We start from the raw sequence: 26,364 nt of genomic DNA on the forward strand, positions 1-26,364 counted from the left end.
TGTGATCAAATAAACAGAAATACATTTGAAATTTGATGGGATAACTGCTGTGGTACAGTAAAAGCCTTCATTAAAGACAAAGGACCTCACTTAGTGGGGCAGGGGAGGCTGGCTTCAGACAAGGCTTTCTTGAGGAAGTGACAATGAGCTAAGACTGGAAGGGAGAGAGGAGTTATTATGGAGTGAATGGGAAAAGAACATTCCTGGAAGAGGGAACAGCTTCTTGTTTTGGAAGGACAAGAACATCAAAAAGTTAAGCTGAAGCCCAGCTGCTGTGGCTCAGTGGTTGAGCACTGGCCCATGAACCAGGAGGTCAGGGGTTTGATTCCCAGTCAGGACACACACCTGGGTTGCAGGCTTGATCCCTAGTTGAGGGCATGTAGGAGGCAGCCAATCAATGATTCTCTCTCATCATTGATGTTTCTATTCTTCTTTCTCTCTCCCTTCCTTTCTGAAATTAATTTAAACATTTTTTAAAAAATTAACCTGGACTTGCTTGAAAGGTGGAAAGAATGGTGGCTGATGTTTCAAGAAGAGGATGTAGCCTGAAACTTGTGAGGAAGATTCAGCTCTCCCAAGCCTGGAAGAAAGGATGGGGTTGAAGGGTGATATGGAGGGTAGCTGGGGGTGGTAGACTCCTGGACCTTGATGGGATGCAATGTCTCAGAGGTGGCCCAACTATGGGTGGTAACAAAGGGCTACATATTGGCCCTTCAGACCATGGAAGGCTGCAATGAGGGCACTGGCCTCTCCCTTCTCTACCTCCCCCCCCCCCCCATGTCTAGATGAAGGCAAGGATTAACACTTGATGGCTAATTCATAAGCACAAAAAGCAATGCAACAATAATACCTGAATGAGAGGCAATATGTGTGGTGGCAGGCTAAGTTCAAATCCCAGCTATACTACTCAACAGATTTTCTGCCTGGGCAGTTACTTGACTTCCCTGGGCCTCAGCTGCCTCACCTGTAAAGCAGAGATAACAAAATCTGTTATACCACGTGGTGGGGGGATTTTAATTGGCTAATACATGTGAAGTTCTTAGAAGTGTCTGTCACAAAGTAAGTTCCACATACAAGTTAGGGGGGAAATGGCAGCCAGATGTGAGGTCCTCCTCCAATGATCTTGGAACCTGTACGATCCTGAGGGGCCTGTAGGGGCCAGAGGGGCTCCAAAGTGGGCTGAATTCCCAGCTAAACTGTGGGAAATGGTTGAAGTTTGGGAAAAACAAATGTTAATGTAACTTTTTTTTTTTTTTGCACCGGAGTTCTCAGACCACTGCTCTTTCGGATCCATTGGCACGCTCCAAAGCAATTACATACATTCTAGGAAAAGCAGTCCTGGAGGTAAACTGGATTAAAGAAAAAGAAAGAGCCCTAACCGGTTTGGCTCAGTGGATAGAGCATCGGCCTGCGAACTGAAAGGTCCCAGGTTCGATTACGGTCCAGGGCATGTACCTTGGTTTCGGGCACATCCCCAGTAGGAGATGTGCAGGAGGCAGCTGATCAATGTTTTTCTGTCATTGATGTTTCTAACTCTCTATCCCTCTCCCGTCCTCTCTGTAAAAAATCAGTAAAATATATTTTAAAAGGAAAAGAAAGATGCCGGATTTTAAGTCACCAGTCCTCGAAGCCCTGAAATTGTTTCCTTCCCACGGGCAGGGGTAAGGACCCCGGCACCAGCACTCGGGTTTGGTGGGCTAGCCTGGGAACCCAATGAACCACCACTGGAAATTGATGTTCCGGGGAAAGCCCCGACATCTGAAACGCTCTGTCCTGATTTGTGTGATGCAGCTGCGGCTCAAGAGGGAAACAGGGAGTAATTCACGACATCACGACATATCTGGGAAGCTCTCAGAGGCCAGGCTCGGCGCGGTCTCCTGCCTCGCTCCGCCGTCACCCAAATAGGAAAGCAAAGAAACGAACGTTAATGATGAACAAGACCCGGGACCGGCCCCCACCGCTCGGGAGCCGGGCAGGTGTGGGTCTCAGGCAGGGGCCGCGGCAGCCCGCGCAGTTGGCCGCTCCGCCCCGCCCGGCCCCGCCCCACGCCGCGGCCTCCTGCCCGCCCCTGCGCCCGGGAGCCGCCGCCGCAGCCTCCTGCAGGTGCGTGTCCGGGGCCGGGTCCCGGGGCCTCTCTCAGCTCCCGCCCGGGTCCCGCCGACGACGCGCTCCCGCGGGCCGCGCGCAGCTTCCCGTGGCGGACCCGGGCCGGGGTCGGAGCGCGCATGCGCAGCCAGTCTCTTCCCGCCCTCTCCCAGCCGCATCCCCGCCCCCGCCCCCGCGCTCGGGGCTCCCGGCGTCGGCGGTTGGGCGGGGGAGGACGGGCGGATGCGGGGAGGGGAGCGGCCCGGCCTCTGCGGGAGGGCCTAGGCTCCTCGGCCCGGTGTCCTCTGGCCCCGCACCGGGGCGGCGGCTGCACGCGAGACCAGGGCGGGGGCAGGAAGCCAGGCTGCAAAGTAACGCGGCCCGAGCAGGTGGGCTGGTGGGCCGCTCGAGGGGGGCCCGGGAGCCCCTGCGCGGAGCGGAGCGCCCCCTCGGAGCAGTCACCCTGGTCACCGCAGCGTCCGGGTGGCAGAGGGTGGGGGCCTGGGGCAGCGCGGTGGCCGTGGGCCTGGGAGGCGGGTGGGGTCGGGCAGAGTGTAAGGTGCAGCTGTCAGGACAGTGACCAGCCTGGCCGCGGGGTGTGAGAGGGGAGAAGCTGGCCGAGGAAGGTGATGCCCTAGGCCTAGGCTGTGCGGGTTGCAGGTCCGGGGACAGTTCGGAGCTTGGTCCTGTGGGTGGGAGCCGTCCGTCTGGAGCCCTGTCTGGAGCCCGGGGAGGAGGGGCCTCGGAGAGTTTGGTGGGAAACCAGGCGAGGGCGTCCCGGGAGCCAGGAGAAGCAGGAGGAGAGGTGAGCAGATGGGTGGGAGACTGGACTTCATTGAGGTTTGACCTGGCGGAGGTCGCCAGTGACCTTGTCGGGAGCACGTGGTAGAGGAGGGCGGGGAAGGAGCCTGCTGGTGTTGACAGCCTAGGACTGGTGCGTTGCATAAGTTTAGCTCGTGGGTGTTCAAAGTATTTATTGAACGCCTGTGTAAGTTTTGGGAGTTTCTTTGCAGTATACTTCTCATGTGCTTTCATTTTTTTTGCGTGAAATATTTTTCTCTTGCATTCCTGATATAACCTTTCATTTATTATATTTTTCAGAATTAGTAGGTTGCCCCCTTTTTTCCACAGGGAACATACATTTTTCTTTTTTCCTACTTCCATAGGTGAGTTTCAGGTTTCAGAAGAAAGCCTGGTTACACTGGGGACTGCCATTCCAGTGGTTCTCAACCTTCCTAATGCCGCGGCCCTTTAATACAGTTCCTCATGTTGTGGTGACCCCCAACCATAAAATTATTTTCGTTGCTACTTCATAACTGTAATTTTGCTACTGTTATGAATCGTAATGTAAATATCTGATATGCAGGATGTATTTTCATTGTTACAAATTGAACATAATTAAAGCATAGTGATTAATCACAAAAACTATATGTAATTATATATGTGTTTTCCGATGGCCTTAGGCGACTGCTATGAAAGGCTCCTTCGACCCGCAAAGGGGTCGCTACTCACAGGTTGAGAACCTCTGCATTAGACTAATGCCAGTGTTTGGGAGCCGGTACCACCTCCAGAAAGCCTGTTTCATGAATGAGTTTATTTCCTCCCCGGCTTGTCTTCTCCCCCTGAAGATACAATCAAGGCAGAATAATTGGTAGTTTCAGCCAGGGCAGTGTTCACCCTGGGGGTTTCTGAAGGGGATAACCGGAGTTCTCATTGCCCTGTGGCCTTTCCCTTTTCTTCTGGGAACTTGCTTTTACACTTGAACAGGGCTGTGAGCGTGTGGAAGGTAGGACCACTGCTCACTCGCACTCCCCCCAGGAAAGCAGATATATGTTGGCACTCAGACAATAAATATTTTGTGGTAGCCTCTTTAAAACAGCCTTATGATCTGAGCATTTCTGATCTTGGAAATAAATTTCTGGTGGCACTGACCAGAAAAGATGCGAACATTTTGTTTTCATTCTCTACTTTGCTTTCCCATTTACTGAGAGATTTGCAGACCATCTTGTAAATTAACCGGAAATTTGGCAAAACAATTACCACATTTATTTAAAAAAACAACAACATGTGAAATGTTGACTAATAAAACTGGTAGTAGAATGGATTTTGTAACCTGGCAGATCAAAATTTTTTCACTGGTTCATTATGTCAGCTATACATTAGATTTTCAGTAATAATTAGTATGATAAAAGATTTGAAATTCAAAAATACACACTGAGAGCATTTTTAATTTTATGCAATTCTTGAGTGTGTGTATACATGTATGTGTGTATATATAATACATGTACGTCATTAAACATAATTCACACGAGAACTAAAGCTATCTTTACAAAATACTTGCTGATTGCATTGCCTAGGCCAGTGGTCGGCAAACTGCGGCTTGGCAAACCACGGCTCGCGAGCCACATGCGGCTCTTTGGCCCCTTGAGTGTGGCTCTTCCACAAAATACCGACTTCTGCACATGGGCCACAAAGTTTCAATCGCACTGTGCATGCGTGCCCGCACGTGGTATTTTGTGGAAGAGCCACACTCAAGGGGCCAAAGAGCCGCATGTAGCTCATGAGCCGCGGTTTGCCGACCACAGGCCTAGGCAAAGGAGTGATTTTTTGGAAATGTTGAAACATGAGCAAGTATTTTTTCTATTTTTTTACTTTGAGTTGAGTGCTCTGGTGAAAGTAATTATTATTACTTAATAATAAAAACATTTGAGTAAAGAAACTTAGATGAAAAATAGTAACATTTTAACCAGATAATACAAGTCCTAATGTTGTCAATCCTACAATTAAAAATTCCTTAATATTCTCTGACAACGCAACAAATTCAAACTCATGTTCAGAGTAGAATGAAGACTTGTCTTCATTGCACAGCTACTCAGCAGATGACCCATCCTTAGATCCTCATGTAGAAGAGTTACACTGATAGCAGCATAGTCAACTGGTTTATGTTGCTGCCTCTGCCTTGTAAAAGCATCCAAACCTGTAGTGAATTTTTATAAGAATTTATTGGAGCCCAAACTGATGACATTGCCAGAAAGCAAGTTCTCAGTTCTCTGGAGAATGAGATTAGCAGTTTCTTTTTCTTCTTTTTATTTATTGATTCTAGACACAGAGGGCGAGAGGGGAAGCGAGAGAGAAGCATTGATTTGTTGCTTCACTTATTTATACATTCACTGGTTGATTCTTATATGTACCCTGACTGTGGATTTGAACCCTCAACCTTGGTATATGGGGATGATGCTCTAACCAACTGAGCTATCCAGCCAGAGCCTGAAGTGTCTTTTTTTTAAAACTTCACCCCAGGATATGTTTAAATTGATTTTTTATTTTTTTTAGAGAGGGGAAGGAAGAGAGAAATAGAAACTTCGATGTGAGAGAGAAAAATTGTCTGGTTGCCTCCTGTATGCACCCCTCAAGGATCAAACCTGCAACCTTTTGGTGTATGGGATGACACTCCAACCGACTGAGCTACCTGGCCAGGGCTGCAGTTTCTTTTATGTATTGAAATTAAAGAGGTAACTAAGGAAGATTACATGAACAAGATTATATGCTTTCTTGAGGGTGATTATGCTTATTTCAAAGGTGTGTTAACCTAGATGCACAAAAACAATGGACAGGTCTTGTTTAAGGCAGAGATAAACCTCTTAACTAAAAAGTTATAGGTCTGCAGTGTGACTACCCACCATGACATGCGTAGTAAAAATTTATGATGATCAGATCACCCTGTGAGGCTCCTTTCCTAGAACCCATTTTTCATCCATACCTCTATTGATTATCTGTTATTTTTTATTCTCACCAGAAGATATTTTTTCCATTGATTTTTTAAAATATATTTTATTGATTTTTTACAGAGCGGAAGGGAGAGAGATAGAGAGTTAGAAACATTGATCAGCCGCCTCCTGCACATCCCCTACCGGGGACGTGCCCGCAGCCCAGGTACATGCCCTTGACCGGAATCGAACCTGGGACCCCTCAGTCCACAGGCCGATGCTCTATCCACTGAGCCAAACCGGTTTTGGCTCCATTGATTTTTTAAAGTGGTTACCAGTTTTCTCATTTTTAAAAAATATATTTTTAATAATTTCAGAGAGGAAGGGAGAGGGAGAGAGAGACAGAAGCATCAATGATGAGAGATAATCACCTCCTGCATGCCCCACACTAGAAATTGAGCCCGCAACCCGGCATGTTCCCCGACCGGAAATCGAACTGTGACCTAGTTCATAGATCGATGCCCAACCAGAGCCACGCCAGCTGGGCCATTGATTTTTTTTTTATTATTATTATTTTTTAGAGAGAGTGGAAGGGGGGCAGGCAAGACAGAAGAGAGGGAGAGAGAGACATCAATGTGAGAGAAACACATCCATTAGTTGCCTCCTGCACATGCCCTGATTGGGGATGGGGATGAACCTACAACCCAGGTATGTGCCCTTGACTGGGAATTAAACCTGTAACCCCCTTTGATGCACAGGCTGACACTGTAACCACTGAGCACACCAACCAGAGAATTGTTGATTGGTTTTTAAATCTTTAGGTTCTTTAAAAAAATAATAATAAAATAATATATATATATTGATTTCAGAGAAGAAGGGAGAGGGAGAGATAGAAACATCAATGATGAGAGAAAATCATTGATCAGCTACCTCCTGCTTGGCTCCCACTGAGGATCAAGCCTGCAACCTGGGCATGTGCCCTGACTGGGAATCAAACCATGACCTCCTGGTTCATAGCTCCATGTTCAACCACTGAGCCACTCCAGCTGGGCTTTAGGATCTTTTGAATTATTTTTCTTCTGGTTATTTCTCCATTGATATTTAAAGAGAATGGAAGGGAGAGAGAGAGCGACACATCGATTGGTTGCCTCTAGCACAGCCCTGACTGGGGCTGGGGATGGAGTCTGCAAAGAAGGTACATGCCCTTGACCAGAATTGAACCCATGACTCTTCAGTCCGTGGGCCCACATTCAATTCACTGAGCCCAACCAGCTAGCCCTAAATTCTTTTTATTTTTTAATTTTTTTTAAATTAAATGTTTATTGTTCAGATTATTACATTTGTTCCTCTTTTTTCCCCCCATAACTCCCCTCCTCCCAGTTCCTACCCCACCCTCCACCCTCACTCCCCACCCACTGTCCTCATTCATAGGTGCATGATTTTTGTCCAGTCTCTTCCCGCATCTCCCACACCCCTTTCCCCCCCAAGAATAGTCAGTCCATTCCCTTTCTATGCCCCTGATTCTATTATAATCACCAGTTCATTCTGTTCATCAGATTATTTATTCACTTGATTCTTAGATTCACTTGTTGATAGATGCGTATTTGTTGTTCATAATTTGTATCTTTACCTTTTTCTTCTTCTTCCTCTTCTTAAAGGATACCTTTCAGCATTTCATATAATACTGGTTTGGTGGTGATGAACTCCTTTAGCTTCTTCTTGTCTGTGAAGCTCTTTATCTGACCTTCAATTCTGAATGATAGCTTTGCTGGATAAAGTAATCTTGGTTGTAGGTTCTTGGCATTCATCACTTTGAATATTTCTTGCCACTCCCTTCTGGCCTGCAAAGTTTCTGTTGAGAAATCCGCTGACAGTCGTATGGGTACTCCCTTGTAGGTAACTGAGTTTCTTTCTCTTGCTGCTTTTAAGATTCTCTCTTTGTCTTCTGCTCTTGGCATTTTAATTATGATGTGTCTTGGTGTGGTCCTCTTTGGATTCCTTTTGTTGGGGGTTCTCTGCGCTTCCTGGACTTGTAAGTCTATTTCTTTCACCAGGTAGGGGAAGTTTTCTGTCATTATTTCTTCAAATAGGTTTTCAATATCTTGCTCTCTCTCATCTTCTGGCACCCCTATAATTCTGATGTTGGTACGCTTGAATCTGTCCCAGAGGCTCCTTACACTATCTTCGTATTTTTGGATTCTTTTTTCCTTTTGCTTTTCCGGTTGGGTGTTTTTTGCTTCTTCGTAATTCAAATCTTTGACTTGATTCTTGCGCTCCTCTGGTCTGCTGTTGGGAGTCTGTATAATATTCTTTATTTCAGTCAGTGTATGCTTAATTTCTAGTTGGTCCTTTATCACAACATCAAGGGTCTCATTAGATTTCTTGTAGATCTCATTAAGTTTATCGGCGGTCTCTAGAAGACTCTTGAAAGACCTCAAAAGTGTGGTTTTGAATTCTATATCCAGCAGCCTGCTTTCCTCCAGTTCTGTCATTTGTGTCCTATTTCTTTGTCTTGGCATTTTTTATGCTTCTCTGTGTCGATAGAGTGGCTTTCTGTGCTAAGTGTCCCAATTACCTGAGGTAGACACTCTTGGTGCACCCCCTTGTGGTCTTTGTGCACAGTCTTGTTGTAGCCAAGCCTGATTGTTGTAGGTAACACTGGGAGGGATTTGACCTCCAGGCCAATTGGCTGTGAGAATCAGCTGTGTCTGCAGTGGGAGAACTTCTCTCCTGGCTCTCTAGGGCGGCACTAATCTAGCCTCTGCCTGAGGCTAACCAGCAAATGCCTCCGTGCAAGGCTTGGGCGGGGCGGATCCCAGGGGATCAACAGGGTGGGCGGAGCGAGCAGTTATGGCTGCTCTCAGTCCCGAACCCAGAGGCTCTGCCTCTCAGTGTCCCAGTATCCGCTGCAAACCCCTCAGAGAGAAAGCTGCCCTCAAGTTCCGACCGATGCCAGACAGTCCCACTTCTCCCATTTGAGTCTGGATCCCCAGAGACTCGCCCCAAATTGGAGCTCAGAGCCTGAGACTCCCTCCCAATTGAAACAGACCACCCCACCCTCAGCTGCCAGCCCGCTCCGCACTCACCTCCGCACCTTTGTATTTTCTGCACTGCACCTCCTCTGAGCCTCGGTATGCTTTTCTCTTTCCTTCTAGTTGTAGAATTTCCCCTCAGCCAGCCTTCCTGTGGTTCTGGGTGATGTCCATTCTGTCTTTTAGTTGTATTTTTGAAGTGGTTGTGCGAGGCAGCAATCTCCGGTGTTTACCTATGCCGCCATCTTGGTTTCTCCCTAAATTCTTTTTTAAACAATTTATCTTTATTGTTGAAAGTAATACAGATGTACCCTTCCCCCCCCCCCCCCATTTACCCCTTCCAGCCTCCACCCCGCCCCCCCCCCGCCCCCTGCCCAGGCCTTCACCACACTATTGTCTGTTTCCATGGATGGTGCATATCCTATATAATAAAAGTCTAATATGTAAGTGTCCGGTCAGTCAGCCTTTCAACCAATTAAAACATAATATGCTAATGATATGCTAAGACCGCTCAACCACTCGTTATGACATGCACTGACCACCAGGGGGCAGATGCTCTGACTGGTAGATTAGCTTGCTGCTGGAGCCTTCCTGTAGTCCCTCCCTGGCTGGCCAACCTTCCGCATCCCTCCCCAGCCCAATCATGCACCGGTGGGGTCCTTTGGCCTGCCTGCGCCCTCTCACAATTGGGGACCCCTCAGGGAATGTGGGAGAGCCGGTTTCCGCCCAATGGCAGAACAACTGGTCACTATGATGCACACTGACCACCAGGGGGCAGCCACTCAAAGGAGCTGCTCCCTGGTGGTCAGTGTGCTCCCACAGGGGGAACGCCACTTAGCCAGAGGTCTGCTCAAGGCTGGCGAGCACAGCAGTGGTGGTGGGAGCCTCTCCCGCCTCAGTGGCAGCGCTAAGGATGTCCAACTGCCAGCTTAGGCCCTCCATCAGTCGGACATCCCCAGAGGGCTCCTGGACTGCTAGAGGGCATAGGCCGTGCTGAGGGAACCCCCGCCCCTTGTGAGTGCACTGGGCCTCTAGTATGCATATAAGTTCTTTGGTTAATCTCTCTCCATCCTACCCCCTCACCTCTGCCTTCCCTCTGAGATTTGACAGTCTGTTTCATGCTTCTATGTCTGTGGATCTATTTTGTTCATCAGTTTATTTTGTTCTTTAGATTCCACGTATGAGTGAGATCATATTATACTTGTCTGACTGGCTTATTTTGTTTAGCATAATGCTTTCCTGGTCCCTCCATGCTATCTCAAAGGTTAAGAGATCCTTTAAATTCTTAATGACTTTTAAAATCTTACCTTCATGTCTGCCCTCGCCAGTGTGGCTCAGCTGGTTGGTCATTGTCCCAACCACTAAAAGGTTGCCAGTTCCATTGCCGGGGCACATTTCCTGGGTTGTGACTCCATCTCCCATAGGGGACATTCAGGAAGCACCTGATCAATGCTTTGCACTCACACTGATGTTTTGGCCTCTCTCTCTCCCTCTCCTTTTCTCTCTCTAAAAATCAATAAAAAACGCCCCCAGTGTGGCTCTGTTGCTCGAGCATGGTCTCATGAACCAAGAGGTCACCAGTTAGGCCTGGCTGGTGTTGCTCAGTGGTTGAGTGTTGACCTTTGAACCAGGAGGTTACAGTTCAATTCCAGGTCTGGGCACATGCCCAGGTTGTGGGCTCGATCTCCAGTGTGAGGAATGCAGGAGGCAGCCAATTGTTGTTTATCTCCCTCTCCCTTCCTCTCTCTAAAAAAGTAAAAAAAACAAACAAACAAAATACACATTTAAAATATCAATAAAATATTTTTTAAATATAATTTAAAAAACAAAATAAAATCCTACCTTCATGTCTGAGAAAAAAATATGACAATTTATTCAGGAGTTATTCAGAATTCTTTGACCATAAATGGGAATGTTTGCTAACATTTAAAATTAACAGAAGAAGAAAAATTTTCTAGATCAAATTAATGTCTCCTAATTAAAATATTATAAAGCAACAGTGGAATCAAACATCTTTGGGAGAAATAACTAAAGACATATATTAAGCTCAAAATGATAACGTAGTAACTTCATGCAACATGTAAGGAGCTTTTAGTAAAGTTAGACAGTATTGAGTACTTTAACCTTCACAGTTTTCAAGATGTGCAAGTTTAACAATATCATCTATGACAATATCTTAAAGCCTCAAATGGATCTGAAAAAACTGCTTTTTTTAAAATTTAACGTTATTGTTGAAAGTATTACAGATGTCCCCCTTTTTCCCCCATTGGCCTACTTCATCCCACTCCACACACCCCCTCCCCAGGCCTTCCCAGCACTAGTGTCTGTCCATGGGCTATGTGTATATGTTCTTTGGGAAAACGTATGCATATAAGTTCTTAGGGAAAAAAAACTTTTCTTGATAATTATTGAAGCTAGGTGATAGAACAATAACTCCTATTTTTATAGATGTTTAAATCTTTCCATAATTAAAAAAATAAACTGTAGTAACACCTTACTTATCCATTACTAATGTATTCCGATAATTAATTTTTCCAACCAAATTGAAGCTTGCCAAAGCTTATCATGCCCCTGCTGGTTGAAAATCATGCCAAGCTATTTTCTCCCATGGGATGATTTTCATGACGTTTGGGCATTCCATTGTTAGAGTCTACAAGCTGCTCACCAGAGTGGCCTTCTTGGTGGTGGTGTCTGAGTCTGCACACCTTCTCCCCTGGTAACCAGTCAGCCAAGCGCCTTTTCTGACTCTGACCTAAATTCCCTGAGAAAATGGCTCCAGGCAGCCAGAGGCTCTTGTCTCCTGAAGTGTTCTGGAAACCAGCACTACCCCATTTTCTCTTCAGTATTCCAATCTTCTCATTTAGTTTTTTGTTTTGTTTTGTTTTTTAAATTACAGCAGAGACAGGTTACAATGAAAATTTGTTGACATGCTTTCTTCTTGTCATTAAGTGAGGTTTATTGAAATACAATTTGTATACTATAAAATTCACTCTATTATAAAGTTCTATGAGATTTGAAAAACAAGCAAAAAATACACAGAAAATACATAGAATTTTTCATTGCTTTTTTTATTGATTAAGGTATTACATATGTGTCTTTATCCCCCCATTGCTCTCCTCCCCCCTCCCCCACTCATGCCCTCACCCCCCTGGTGTCTGTGTCCATTGGTTAGGCTTATATGCATGCATACAAGTCCTTTGGTTGATCTCTCCCCCTTACCCCCACCCTCCCCTACCTTCCCTCTGAGTTGTGACTGTCTGATCAATGCTACTGTGTCACTGGATCTATTTTTGTTCATCAGTTTATGTTGTTCATTATATTCCACAAATGAGTGAGATCATGTGATATTTATCGTTCTCTGACTGGCTTATTTCACTTAGCATAATGCTCTCCAGTTCCATCCATGCTGTTGCAAATGGTAAGAATTCCTTCTTTTTTTACCACAGCATAATTCCATTGTGTAGATGTACCACAGTTTTTTAATCCACTCATCTGCTGATGGGCACTTAGGCTGTTTCCAAGTCTTAGCTATGGTGAATTGTGCTGCTGTGAACATAGGGATGCATATATCCTTTCTGATTGGTGTTTCTAGTTTCATTTTTTTGCATGTCTCTGTCCAATTTTCCCAACACCATTTATTGAAGAAACTGTCTTGACTCCACTGTCTTGTCTCCTTTGTCAAATATTAATTGAGCATAGTGGTTTGGGTCGATTTCTGGGTTCTCTGTTCTATTCCACTGGCCTATATGTCTGTGTTTGTGCCAGTACCAGGCAGTTTTGAGAACAGTGGCTTTGTAATACAGCTTGATATCTGGTATTGTGATCCCTCCTACTTTGTTGTTCTTTCTCAGAATTGCTACAGCTATTCGGGGTCTTTTTTTATTCCAGATGAATATTTGGAGAAATTGTTCTATGTCTGTGAAATATGCCGTTGGTATTTTAATGGAGAGTGCATTGAATCTATAGATTGCTTTGGGTAGTATGGACATTTTAATGATGTTGATTCTACCAATCCATGAACACGGTATGTTCTTCCATCTGTTTATGCCTTCCTCTATCGCTTTTTTCAGTGTCCTGTAGTTTTCCGGGTACAGGTCTTTTACCTCCTTAGTTAAGTTTATTCCTAGGTATCTTAATTTTTTTGGTGCGATGGTAAATGGGATTGTTTTTTTAACCTCTCTTTCTGTAAGTTCACTATTGGTGTATAAAAATACCATAGATTTCTTGGCGTTAATTTTGTATCCTGCTACATTGCTAAATTCATTTATTAAGTTTAATAATTTTTTGATGGCATCTTTAGAGTTTTCTATGTACAGTATCATGTCATCTGCGAATAATGACAGTTTTACGTCTTTTCCAATTTGGATGCCTTTTTTTTCTTCTTCTTGTCTAATTGCTATGGCTAGCACTTCCAATACTATGTCGAAAAGGAGTGGTGAAAGTGGGTATCCCTGTCTCGTTCCTGTTCTTAGGTGAAATGGTTTTAGTTTTTGCATATTGAGTATGATGTTAGCTGTAGGTTTGTCATATAAGGCTTTTATTATGTTGAGGCATGATCCCTCTATTCCCATTTTGCTGAGAGTTTTTATCAAGAAAGGGTGTTAGATTTTGTCAAATGCTTTTTTTGCATCAATTGATATGACTGTGATTTTTATCTCTCAATTGTTTATGTGATGTTTCACATTTATTGTTTTGCAGATATTGTACCATCCTTGCATCTCTGGGATAAATCCTATTTGGTCATGGTGTAGGACAGTAATGGCGAACCTTTTGAGCTCGGCGTGTCAGCGTTTTGAAAAACCCTAACTTAACTCTGGTGCCGTGTCACATATAGAAATTTTTTGATATTTGCAACCATAGTAAAACAAAGACTTATATTTTTGATATTTATTTTATTTATTTAAATGCCATTTAACAAAGAAAAATCAACCAAAAAAATGAGTTTGCGTGGCACCTCTGACACGCGTATCATAGATTCGCAATCACTGGTGTAGGATCTTTCTGATGTAATGCTGGATCCAATTTGCTAGAATTTTGTTAAGAATTTTGGCATCTGTGTTCATGAGGCATATTGGCCTGTAATTCTCTTTCATTGTGTTGTCTTTATCTGGTTTTGGCATTAGGGTAATGGTGGCTTCATAGAATGAGCTTGGAAGTGTTCCTTCTTTTTGAATTTTTTTTGAATAGTCTGAGAATAGGTTTTAGTTCTTCTTTGAATGTTTGGTAAAACTCCCCTGTGAAGCCACCTGGCTCAGGCTTTTGTTTGCTGGAAGCTTTTTGATGACTGCTTCAGTTTCCTTCATAGTTATTGGCCTATTGAGATTTTTAGATTCTTCCTGATTGAGTTTTAGAAGGTTGTACTTTTCTAGGAATATGTCCATTTCATCTAGGTTGTCTAGTTTGTTGGAATAGAGTTTTCATAGTATTTTTTAACAATCCTTTGTATGTCTGTAGGTCTCTTGTTATTTCTCCTCTTTCATTTCTGATTTTGTTTATTTGGGTCCTCTCTCTTTGCTTCTTGGTAAGCTTGGCTAGAGGTTCATCAGCCTTGTTTATCCTTTTAAAGAACCAGCTCTTGGTTTCATTGATTTTTATTTATTTATTTTTTTTGGTGTCTATGTCATTTATTTCCACCCTGATCTTTATTATCTCCTTCCTTCTGCTCACTCTGGGCTTTTCTTGTTGTTCTCTTTCTAATTCTTTAAGTTGTAGAGTTAGATGATTTATTACCATTTTTTCTTGTTCTCTGAGGTAGGTCTGTAGAGCTATAAACTTCCCTCTCAGGACTGCTTTCACTGTGTCCCATTGATTTTGGATTGTTGTGTTTTCATTGTCATTCATTTTCAGGATGTTTTAAATTTCTTCTTTGATCTCTTTGGTAACACAATCATTGTTTAATAGCATGCTATTAAGCTTCCAAGTGTTTGAATTTTTTATTTTTTTATTATAGTTTATTTCTAATATTATACCATTGTGATCTGAGAAGATGCTTGATATGATTTCAATCTTCTGGAATTTGGAGAGACTTTGCCTGTGACTCAATATGTGGTCTATCTTTGAAAATGTCCCATGTGCACTTGAGAAGAACGTATATTCCGTGGCTTTGGGGTGAATTGTTCTGAAGATGTCAATTAAGTCCATCTGATCTAGTGAGTCATTTAGGATTGCTGTTTCTTTGCTGGTTTTTTGTGTAGAGGATTTATCCAGTGATGTCAGTGGTGTATTAAAGTCCCCTATTATGATTGTATTGTTGTTAGTCTCTCCCCTGATATCTTCCAGGAGGGTTTTTTTTTTTTTAATGTATTTGGGTACTCCTTCATTGGGTGCATACTAGTATATTTATTACCAGGGTTATATCCTCTTGTTGTATTGATCCCTTTAGTATCCTTATCTCTTGTTATGGCCTTCATTTTGAGGTCTATTTTGTCAGATATAAGCATTGCTACCCCAGCTTTCTTTTCCTTTCCATTTGCCTGATAGATATTTTTCCATCCCTTCACCTTCAGTCTGTGTGAGTCCCTTGTTCTGATTTGGATCTCTTGTAGACAGCATGCATATGGGTCATGTTTGTTTGTTCTTTTAATCTATTCAGCCACTCGATGTCTTTTGATTGGAGTATTTAGTCCATTTACATTTAAAGTTATTATTGAAAGGTACTTGTTTGTAGCCATTTTAATTTTTTGTGCCTGTGTTCCTTCTTCCCTTTTTATTTCTTCTTTTTATACCAATCCCTTTAGCATTTCTTGCATTGCTGGCTTGGAAGTGATAAACTCCCTTAGCCTTTCTTTGTCTGTGAAGCTCATTATTTCCCCTTCAATTTTGAATGATAGCTTTGTTGGATAGAGTATTCTTGGATTTAGTCCCTTGCTTTGCATCACTTTGTAAATTTCCTTCCTTTCCTTTCTGGCCTGATGTGTTTCTGTTGAGAAATCATTTGATAATCTAATGGGATATCCCTTGTAGGTAACTTTCTGTCTCTCTCTTGCAGCCTTTAAGATTCCCTCTTTGTCCTGAACGTTTGCCATCGTAATTATGATGTGTCTTGATGTGGGTCTTTTCGGGTTCACCTTGTTTGGGACTCTCTGTGCTTGTGTGCCTTTTTTCTTCTCCACATTAGGGAAGTTTTCTGATATTATTTCTTCAAATAGGTTTTCTAACCCTTGTACCTCTTCCTGTCATTCTGGCACCCCTATTTTTCATTGCTTTTAAAAAAGTTTCTTGGGCCTACTTGTCTCCTCCCTCCCCCGGACCCTGAAAACCACAGATGTGATTTCTCTACTTACAGTTTTGCCTTTTCAGAATATCATGTAAATGGGAAGCATTTGAAATCTTGCTCCTGGCATATGTCATCAGTTTGGCTCACATAAACTCTTATAAATATTTATTCTCTAGAGGTTTGGATGTTTCTTACCTTCACATTATACACTAGAAAGGGCATGATGATGAAATTGACAAAAAGGTGCAAATGTAAACATGGTTGGAAGAGACTTCTCTAAGGAAATGATATTTAAGCTGAGATGTAATGCATGAGAAGGGCCAAGGGAATTATATAGTAGCAAAAAGAAAATCAGGTACAGAGAACCTGAGCAGAGACTAAATAAGGGTATGGTAGGCAACACATTGAATGCAGGAACAGATATGAGAAGTGAGTTATATTCTATTTAACCCAACATTAAAGAGATTTGCAGAAATGTAATCAGTACCACTCCTTTAAGTACATTTTTGTTATTGTTGAAAATATAGTTCTTTTTTTAATAAAAATATATAATTGGTTAAAAAAAGAATATCTCAATGGTCACAAACATGTAGCCTTTCACTTAGTATAATGCTTATCTTTATCTTCCTTTTTTTAAAGAAAACTTTATTTTGAAATATTTTTAAGTTTACAGATATGTTGCAAATATGTACACAGAGTGCCCACATACTATTTACCCAACTTCCCCTAAGGTTAATATCTGACATAATTACAGTACAGTGGTCTGAACAAGGACATTTACATCTATACCATACTATTAACTAATTTTCAGACTTCATTCAAATTTTGTCAGTTCTCTCACTAAAGATCTTTTTCAAGTTTTGAATCCAATCTAGAGTATGACATTGCATTTAGTTGTCCTGTTTCTTCAGTCTCCAACCTGGGACAAGTCCCCAGTCTTTATCTTTCATAACCTTGATAACGTTTTTAAAGAGTATTAGCCAGTTTTGCTGTAGAATGACCCTCAATTGGGATTTTTCTGATGCTTTCTTATAATTAAATTGAGCAAACAAGTGCATTTTGGGGGAAAAATACAACACAAATGATGTTTTGCCCTCCTCATTGCATCCTACCAGGAGGGTACATGAAGTCAGTGTCTTATTACTGGGGGATTGACTTTGACTACTTGGTTAAGATAGTGTCTGCCAGGTTTTTCCACTGCAGGTTACTATTATCTAATTCTTTAAAAATTCATCCATGTTGTTTTATGTATTAGCAGTTGGTTCTTTTATTGCTGAACAGTATTTCATTGCATGGATAGACCACAATTTGTTTACCCATTTATATGTTGATGGCCATTTGAATTGCTTACAGTTTTTAGCCTCGCACTATCTCATAAGCCTTGGTGTTCTCCTATTAAACATAAATAATTTCACAGAACACCTTTATCCTGTTTATTGTCATAAAAATATTTTTTATGCTTACTTTAGTTCTCAGAATTTACATTCTTATAGAACAGTATTTTAACCAAAAAATGAGAGGCCAATGATTTTCACACCTTTTTAAAAGCAGCTGAAGCTGTTTTTCAAATGAATTCTCACATCTAACCCCTTCTCAATCTTCTAAGGCAGATTCTCAAATTTGAGCATCAGAATCACCTGGACACAAATGTGGGCCCCCATCCCCAAAATGTCTGATTCATAGGCCTGGGGTGGAGCCCAAGACTTTGCATTTCTAATAAAATCTCAGGTGGTTCTGTTGCTGCTGGTCTGGGGAACCACACATGAGAACCACTGCTCCCAGGCATGTAGGTGCTCTTGAGAACCAATTGAAAACAGCTGAATACCATGAAGATCTAACACTAAAAATATTGTGAAGGCCTTCATATATAATATATGTACATATATAATATATATTTGTAAAATACAATTATTTTCTGATTGTTTCTATTTGTTTTTGTGATTTTTCTGAAGTCCATCTCAAGAATTAATACTATAAAGAAAACCTGATGGGACTTTTCCAGATTGTCCCCAGCCGATTAATTTCCCAACTGTATTGTGGATTGAAGTCTCCAGTTGCCACAGGAACCAAGATTTGCCTAACAATGGCTCGTCCAAGTTCAAGTAGGTCTTTCTTAGCCTGCCATCTCCTCATCTCTAATGGAATTTGAAGTACCTGAAAGTTCCTACACTTTGAGGGGAATGATTATATTGAAGTGGGTGCTGGGCAAGATTTTGGAGGAGGCCATTCTGTCCTTTTCTCCTTAGGCAAGCCCCTTCCAAGACAGGTCAGAGATGATCTCTTAATAGTTAAGGTAAGTCTGTTTAAGAATTTGTTGCTTCTCATAAAATATTTGCACTTAAGCCTTTCACACATTATTTGTATTTTAAACCCTTCATCTCTCTGCAGGGAAGAAAAGCTGTTGATTGTCCTACAGGGTAATATTGGATTAAATTTTTTACTGGTTAGAAATGATTTGTATCTCTAACCAAACACAAGCAACCAAAGCCAAACTTGTAAGATAGGTGCTGGTGAGAAGGAAAGAGGTTTATTCAAGTGCTGGCAACCTGAGAAGATGAGGGACTCTCATCCCAAAGATCATCTTAACATCTCAGTGCAGGCGGAGGTTTTTATTAGGAAGGAGAGGGAAAGCAGAACAAAGAAATCAGGGGTAGTTGGGGTTGAAAGTTCCCTATATGTAAGTAAGCACAGTCCATTCCCAATGATTATCTTAAAGCTGGTCAAGTGGAGGTCATTTTTATGGTCGAGAGTAAGCAAGTCTCCTGGAGCCAGCATGTCCTTCCCTGAAGCTAGTTAGCTAGTTCCTGTTATATGCTCAGAAGGCTGCTAGCAATTTATGGCAGGCATGACAAGCCTGACCTTTGTTTTAAGGCATCTATCCTCTTCCCTGATTTGGGGAAATTATATGTTATTTAATCAAGAAGGTTATTTTGTTGATTAGCATAAGATTTCATGTATCCTCTGTAAATCTCTACCTGACAAAAACCTACAAGTTAACATATCTGGGCCCTTCCTCTGTAGTGGGTATAGAGTTTAACATATTTATGTAATAAATGATCCCTGTTAAACAGTTCTTCAATGTGGCATTGAAAGGCCAAGTTGAACTCTTTTTGCCTCATTTTCAACTTTTGGATAACTTTTTCTAATATTACAAGTCTGCTGAATTGTAATAATACCTCCTTCCATTTTGCCCAATCTCAGGAACAATAAAGAGCCCAAATAACCCAGTTCCACTCATCTGTCCAACCGTTGGTGTTCACAGCTATGCAGGACAGGCTGCTAGAGGCTGTAGTGGGACCCAGAAGCATGTGCTTGACAAAAAGTGGGTCACCTGGGTCTGAAACTGTAAAACATGCTGGTGTGTTTTCCTTGAGCAGTTAGGAAATGTCATCTATAACACAGCTTTAACAGTATTATAGCTTACATCCTGTTTTCCAAAAACCAAACCTGAGTTGACTTCTTTATCTGTTTCTAGAAATTGCTTAAAGTGGTACCTTAGCAGAACTCACTCTGACCTGGGAATCTATTCATCAAAAGGATGACAGACTTTACATTTGAGGTAGAAAAGGCATTCAGAGCAGGGGAAAGTTTGAAATCCTTAAATATGTTTGTATGGTTCAACTCAGGAGTCATAAATAGCTACAAGATGTAGTTAGCATCTTGTTCTCTCAGTGGATAGATTGGACTACAAATTCTGATCCACTCAGATTAGATATTTTTTTCAGAAATATTCTTGGTTGGACAGCTTTAGCAGGCCTTATTTTTCACATCAGTCCATTTCTGAAAGGTATGTGAGGGTAGGCAGAGTGTTAACATGGCTGGCAGGTAGTTGGGCTGGTTATACCTAAAGGCAACAGTGTGCCTGAGCCATCTTCATTCCCTTGAGCCTTGCTGCGAGAAAAGTGATCCCAGAGATCTCCAGGAATGTGGCCAGCAGGGAGCTGGAGCCTCAGCTTTTCTGTTTCTGAAACCAGTTCCATCTCTTAGTGTGTGCTCAGTCAGCCCAAGGGTTAACCTTGGTTGCCATTGGAAGACCAGAAAGTCCACTCCATCAGCTGTGGGACTCACTTCCATTTTTGCTGAACTTTTCTGTTAGCAGGTTGGCCACTCCTAGATGTCTGCTTCGTAGCCCAGGCCAGCCCCAGGCAGTGCTGGTCTGGCACTTGCTTTTCCAGGTAGAGGGCAGAGAGGGAGTCTCACTTCTCCCTGAAGTTTATGCTCAGCTCTGTACGGCTTACATCTGGCTTGCTGGAGCTAAGCACTTACTCCTCGCATGAGGGCCTGCAGAGCCGCAGTGTCTGTGAGAGAAGGGTGTTGCTCTCAGCCATATGCTGGGTCCTGACCTAATACTCTGCCACCCAAGAGACACAGTGGCACTGTCAAATCTGGCTCCTTGTTCTTATCCTGGGATGAGGACATTCCCTTCAGGGGCAAACTCATCTTGTGACCCATATAAAATGCTTGGCACAGCCTGGGGTGCAGTGAGCCCTCACTCTGTAATGGCTACTGCCTGTGTTGGTCTGAGATCAGGGTAGAATGCCTGAAGGTGCAGAGCAAGGCCTTTGATCTAGAGGGCAAGCCATGGTCTGTGACTATGATTACGTGCTGCCGTGTTATTCTCTATGTTCAATTCCCTTTTGTTACCCCAAGTCTCTGATGACATCTTGTTGAAAAGTCTAGCTCTTATTTGAGCCATAAAGGAAAAAGTCACGTGTCTAGGTTTAGGGCACAGCATTTGTTCACAGGGGAGGGGCCCTCATCCTGACCTTTGGTAGTGATGCTGAAAGAAGGTAGGATTCTTTTCCGCGCGCACACACACACACACACACACACACACACACACACACACACACCTTGTCTTTACTTTCTTTACTTTCATGAAGGAAGTTGCATTCCCATCCATTAATCTTCATAGCAGCCCTGTTCTGGGGAGGACAGTATTGTGCACACTAAAATGTCACGGGAGCCCAGGATAGCAGAAGGTCAGTGATTCACAGAAGATCTCACACATGAGTGGAGGTGGAGCTGATTCAGAGCCAGTGCTGTGTGCCTGAAGGCCCTGCTTCTTTCTTAAGATGTTGTACATTCACACATCAAGGGCGTGGATAGCGTTTTCATGTTACAGGAATGATTTTTATTTGAGTATCTTAAAGTATAATTTCACACAAGGTCAAGTTTCAAAATATAGATATCTCCTGCTTTTCCAAAGTTTGCTCTACACCAGCGGTCGCCAACCGGTGGTCCATGAGGTCCAAAAGGTTGGCAACCACTGCTCTACACCACTTCACTATTACATAAAACTAAATTAGTATCTGTTTTCGCTAACCAAAAGAAAACTGAAGAGGATTTTGCATTGAAAAAAGGTTTAAGATAAAAATAGCATTCAGCATTAGTCTTGCAGCGAGTTACAGAGACAGAGCACACCCCAGCAGCAAGAGGGCCCCCCAAGCTCCTTCTCTGGAAGCTACATTCAGCATCAAGCACTGCAGCTTTGAACTGTGTCTGTGAGCATCTGTGCTTTATCTCCACTTATTTTGTGCATCCGTTAGCAAAACGTGCCCTAAGGTAGTTGCTTCTCTGCTTTATGCAAGTTTTCATAAGAAACACTCTACTTTCAGAGAGCAGGGGAAATCTATGCAGATGATTGGTATGAGATATAAATATCCAAATGGTGCACTGGATTGATAAAGATTTTATTCTCTCTTTAGGTATGGCCGATTTTCGGAAACTTTTTGCAAAAGCAAACCACATAGTCATCATTTCAGGGGCTGGTATTAGTGCTGAAAGTGGGATTCCAACTTTCAGAGGAGCTGGAGGTTATTGGAGGAAATGGCAAGCTCAGGTTAGTAGTGTTTCCAGAATATTAAGAGGCTGTTCTGAAAGAAGCCATAACAGAGTTTGACTCAGAACCTAATGATGGCTGAAACCCAGAGAGCAAAGTTTTGAAATTGGCAGTGACTCTTGTCCTATTCATTTTGGCATCGACACAATGTCCATATGATTAAGATCTGAGATTTAAGCAAAGCAGCCATGTCCTTTATTTTTTAGGTAAGTATAATTTGCATTTTTTCAGATAAAAAAGGTAGAATCAGAAAACCTTGATTAGCATAATTCATTACTATAGATATTGAAATTAGGTGTTACACATTTTAAAGTTTCTGTGAACTTTACATATTAACATTGAGTTGAATTCTTGAAGACCTAGAGCTTAATATTCAAAACTTTATATGAAGGCCATTAGAAATTAAGTTCTTTGGGGGTGTGGATTTTAAAAAAAAAATTTATTGAGGTATATTAGCCATACAATAAAATTCACCAATTTTAAGTACACAATTCAGTAACTTCTAACAAGTGTATACAGAGTGTAGCTACTACCAAGATCACATGTGGAACATTTCTGTACCCCGGATTATTCCCTCAGGCCCTTTGCACTCCCCCCGGCAATCCCTAATTTTGAGGGCAGGGAATTTTGTCTGTTTCATTCATTGTTCCTTCCCCAACTCTGAGAACTCTAGAACAATGTAAGTGCTTAATAGATGTTTCTTGGTTGAATGAAAGCAATCATAAATAATTACTTCAATACTTGACTTCCAAATTTAGCAGGTGATTTCTTATTGAGGGTTAATGAACCTGCCCTTCTTTCCTGAATGAAAGGTCTCAGGATGGCAAATGTTTAGGACAAGCATGTCAAACTTGCCGCCCGTGGGCCACATGTGACCCACAACGAATATTTTTGGGGCCCAGCCAATGTAATGGTATGTAAGAAATGTTTTAATAAAAATTCCGTTACTTAATTTTTACAATATCCCATTATACATAATTATTAATAACTACATTTGCTAATGACTGATTATTATAATCATGTTGCATTCATTTCCCTTACGTACCTTACGTGACTTATGCACCTTACGCACAAGTGCACCGTTTCTCTCCACTAATACTAGCAGCAAATATTTTAGCTACCGATTGCCATGTCATTAGTCTTACACTGACTTGCTTGGTGTGAAAAACAGGAAATATTTCACTTTCAGAGAACAAGAAAAATAGGCTTATTTGTGTTATGCTTATTAATTTGTGCACTTATTCAGTGTCTGGTAAGTTAATGTTCAAGAAAAAATATTAATTTTTATTAAAATGTTTTATTATTTTATGTTAACAATCACTCATTTATTTCAGCCCTTTGTATTCAGCGTGTCTCTATAGAAATAAACCTATGTTTCTATGAAAATTGAAGCTTTTGTTTTTTTGAGGCCCACATAAACTTGCTCCTTGTTTACTTGGCCCATGTTAGCCTTTGAGTTTGACATGCTTGGTTTAGGACAGTGGTCGGCAAACTCATTAGTCAACAGAGCCAATATCAACAGTACAACGATTGAAATTTCTTTTGAGAGCCAGATTTTTTAAACTTAAATTATATAGGTAGGTACATTGTTATTAACTTAATTAGGGTACTCCTAAGGCTTAGGAAGAGCCACACTCAAGGGACCAAAAAACCGCATGTGGCTCTTGAGCCGCAGTTTGCCAACCAGGATTTAGGATGTTCTGTCACCTCTCTGCTGCCCTCCAGGTGAAGCCTGGGGATGTAGACATGGCATCATCACCTTAAAGGTGAAGGAGAGGAGAAGGAAGAGTGAGGGCCATTAGGGTTCCACAAGAAAGAGGAGCCACAGAGAGCCTCCCCTGATTTAGAGAATCAGGGGATGGGGCTCAGATGGTGTCAGGAGGAACTTACAGAGGATGTTCAGTCAGGTCAGAGCAGCTGATTTTGTAGGGAAGCAATAGATTACGTTTGACTCCAGCTGTGTTCCCAGGACACATACAGGGTGGGGCACAAAAGTAGGCTTACAGTTGTGAGTTCACGAAGCACAGTTTATTCTTGTTTTATTAATTAATTACTGTAAATCCACTTTTCCCCACCCCTGTATATCAGGTTCATGTGCTCCAGGCCACTTGTGCTCTGAGTAGAGGGCAGGAAGGAAGGAAGTACAGGGTTGAAATGGATAATCCACAGCGTAGATGATCCACTCCCCAAATGAAGGCTGACATGGCTACCAGGCAGTTAGGGACCTTTACAGTAAAATAAAATGCATGGTACCACCACTGCCACCACGGAGATACAGAATACTTTGGTCATTGCCAAGGTTCCCTTGTATATTTCCTGTCAGCTTCCAGCCCTAGACAACTACTTCTCTGCTGTCTGTTCACTGTAGATGAGATTTGTCTGTCCTAGAAGAGGCATTGCACCTTAAAATACATATTCTTCTATGTTTTGTTAATATAATGTGTATGGTGAGTGTGTAACTGTAAGTGATAAAAACTGAGTTTCTCAACTATGGCCATTTCACTTTTCTTCCTGGACAAATGATACTGACTCCATTCATTTTGGAGCTCCAACCTAAATTATCTTCTTGCATATTACTTTACCTCATGTTCATAACTTCCTTGAGGGTCAAATGGGATAGGTTGTATTTTCTCTGAGTTATAATTGGGGAAATTAAAACCAATTTCTCCAAGGTTTCTTGTTAGTCCCAGGATTGGGACACAGGCTGGTGGCCAGGCCCCTGCCCTGTGTCTGCCACGCTGCAGGAACCTGAGCAGACGTGTGCCAGCTTGCACCCTCCCAGAGCTGCCTGCCCATTGTAGGGAAAGAGGGGCCGGCCAGTGTTTGCCGCCCTGGCCCCGGCACTCCAAGGTTCGTTCGCGCGCCGCTGCCTGTGCTCTGGACGGAGCATGAGCGCTCTTTCCCTCCCTGACTCCTGCCTCCTCTCACCCCCAGACCCTGGCCACTCCCGAGGCCTTTGCCCAAAACCCGTCCCTGGTGTGGGAGTTCTACCACTACCGGCGGGAAGTCATTCAGCGCGTGAAGCCAAACCCCGGGCACCTCGCCATCGCTGAGTGTGAGGCCCGGCTGCGTGAGCAGGGCCGCCGGGTCATGGTCATCACCCAAAACATCGATGAGCTGCACCGCAAGGCTGGTACCAAGAACCTTCTGGAAATCCACGGTGAGAACCCCCAGCCTCACACGGGGAGGGGAACTAGACTTGAAAGCATATGTCCTGCCATTTTCCACCAGGACTCACTGAAACAGAATCTGCATTTTGACAACACACCCAGGTGTCTGGTGTGAGCCTGTTACACCGCGAAAGCGCTAGTCTGCACTGCTGCGTGCCCTCCCTGAGCAGCTCTTGAGGGGGCTGTGCTAGAGACAACTGCCCAGCTGGGCTGAAGGGAACCAGGAGGGGTGGGCCATTGAACAGCTGGCTTTAGCAGGATCTGGCATGGGGGGCCTTGGCATCCCTGGGGTATCTATTTACTTTCCCTTTGTCCCACTTGGTACTGTCTACTGAGGCTGTGCTTCTGCTAAGCCCTCCAGCCTTTAGGGAGCTACCTGCTCAGCGACCTTCTCTGAATCGAGCCCACCAAGTTGTGACACACACAGGTTTTGTCTTAGGTCCCTCTGGCTTTCCCGCTCTTCCCCGACGACAGCCTCCTTTCCCCCTCTTGTCTTCTTACTCCTTTCCCCTCTTTGCTCTCACCAAAAATCTAATAAACCCATTCATACAAGAGCATCAATGGGCAAGCAGGGATTTTTTCCCAAGGACATTTGCATTTAAGAGTCTACAAAACTTTCATTCCAAGGGATGCATTTCTAATAGTGGCTTTTCCAGGAACAGTGAGCCAATGGGGATGGTGCCTTTGTGCGCACGCCGTGAGGTTGCCCATTTTTGCCTAGGCTTATGGTCACCCTGGTAATGAGAGTTGAGCACTGTGTGCTTGGATCCCATCCCTTTTTTGTGTCCTAACAGTGTCAGCCACCTACTAACCGAAGTCTTTTTGGCACCTTCTTCTGTTGGATCTAGGATACTTTCCACATGGCTCTTCTCGTTTCTCTGCAGTGTCAGATTGTAGCCTGTCACTTGCCATGTAGAATGTATAAAATCGGAATCCAGTTATTTTAAGCATTAAATAAGATAATATATACATATTAGTTGGGACTTTTTTTGTTTGCAAGTGATGAGAACTCTCTTCAAATTCAGGTAAAAACAAAAGGAAGCCCTTTCTTTCATCAAATTGAAGATGCAACAGTTTTTTAATGTGATACTTAGAAAGAAAATCATCTGCCCAAACCATGATATTTTATTACTCCTTAGAATTCACTGTTTTATACAAATAGAAAGGGCTTGTTAAAACTTATTTAGATACATATTTTTAGAAACTATCACTCTCATGCATATAAAAAACAAAACATGGGTAAAATAGAGTGGTTACGATATTTCTTCTGAATGACCTCTGAAGGCCTCCACAGCGTCAGCGACTGTTTTCC

General features: G+C 42.8%; 1 protein-coding gene across 7 annotated transcripts in view; it reads left to right on the forward strand.

Moving 5' to 3' along the window:
* Nucleotides 1-2,253: 2,253 nt before the first annotated feature.
* Nucleotides 2,254-26,364, forward strand: part of SIRT5 (sirtuin 5) — a 42,619-nt gene continuing 18,508 nt past the window's right edge. Inside the window, exons 1-5 of one of the 7 annotated variants that reach the window (XM_059688660.1) lie at nucleotides 2,257-2,474; nucleotides 3,187-3,251; nucleotides 17,993-18,142; nucleotides 21,749-21,882; nucleotides 24,817-25,042. In XM_059688660.1, the coding sequence (XP_059544643.1) occupies nucleotides 18,028-18,142; nucleotides 21,749-21,882; nucleotides 24,817-25,042 (475 nt within the window). In that variant the 5' untranslated portion in view covers nucleotides 2,257-2,474; nucleotides 3,187-3,251; nucleotides 17,993-18,027. Of the gene's footprint in view, nucleotides 2,475-2,745; nucleotides 2,891-3,186; nucleotides 3,252-16,218; nucleotides 16,470-17,992; nucleotides 18,143-18,286; nucleotides 18,334-21,748; nucleotides 21,883-24,816; nucleotides 25,043-26,364 lie in introns of those variants that run through there. The other 6 variants (XM_059688656.1, XM_059688658.1, XM_059688661.1 and 3 more) reach the window with 6 other exon arrangements.

Source organism: Myotis daubentonii, chromosome 3 (assembly GCF_963259705.1).
Source record: "Myotis daubentonii chromosome 3, mMyoDau2.1, whole genome shotgun sequence".
Classification (NCBI taxonomy): Eukaryota; Metazoa; Chordata; class Mammalia; order Chiroptera; family Vespertilionidae; genus Myotis; species Myotis daubentonii.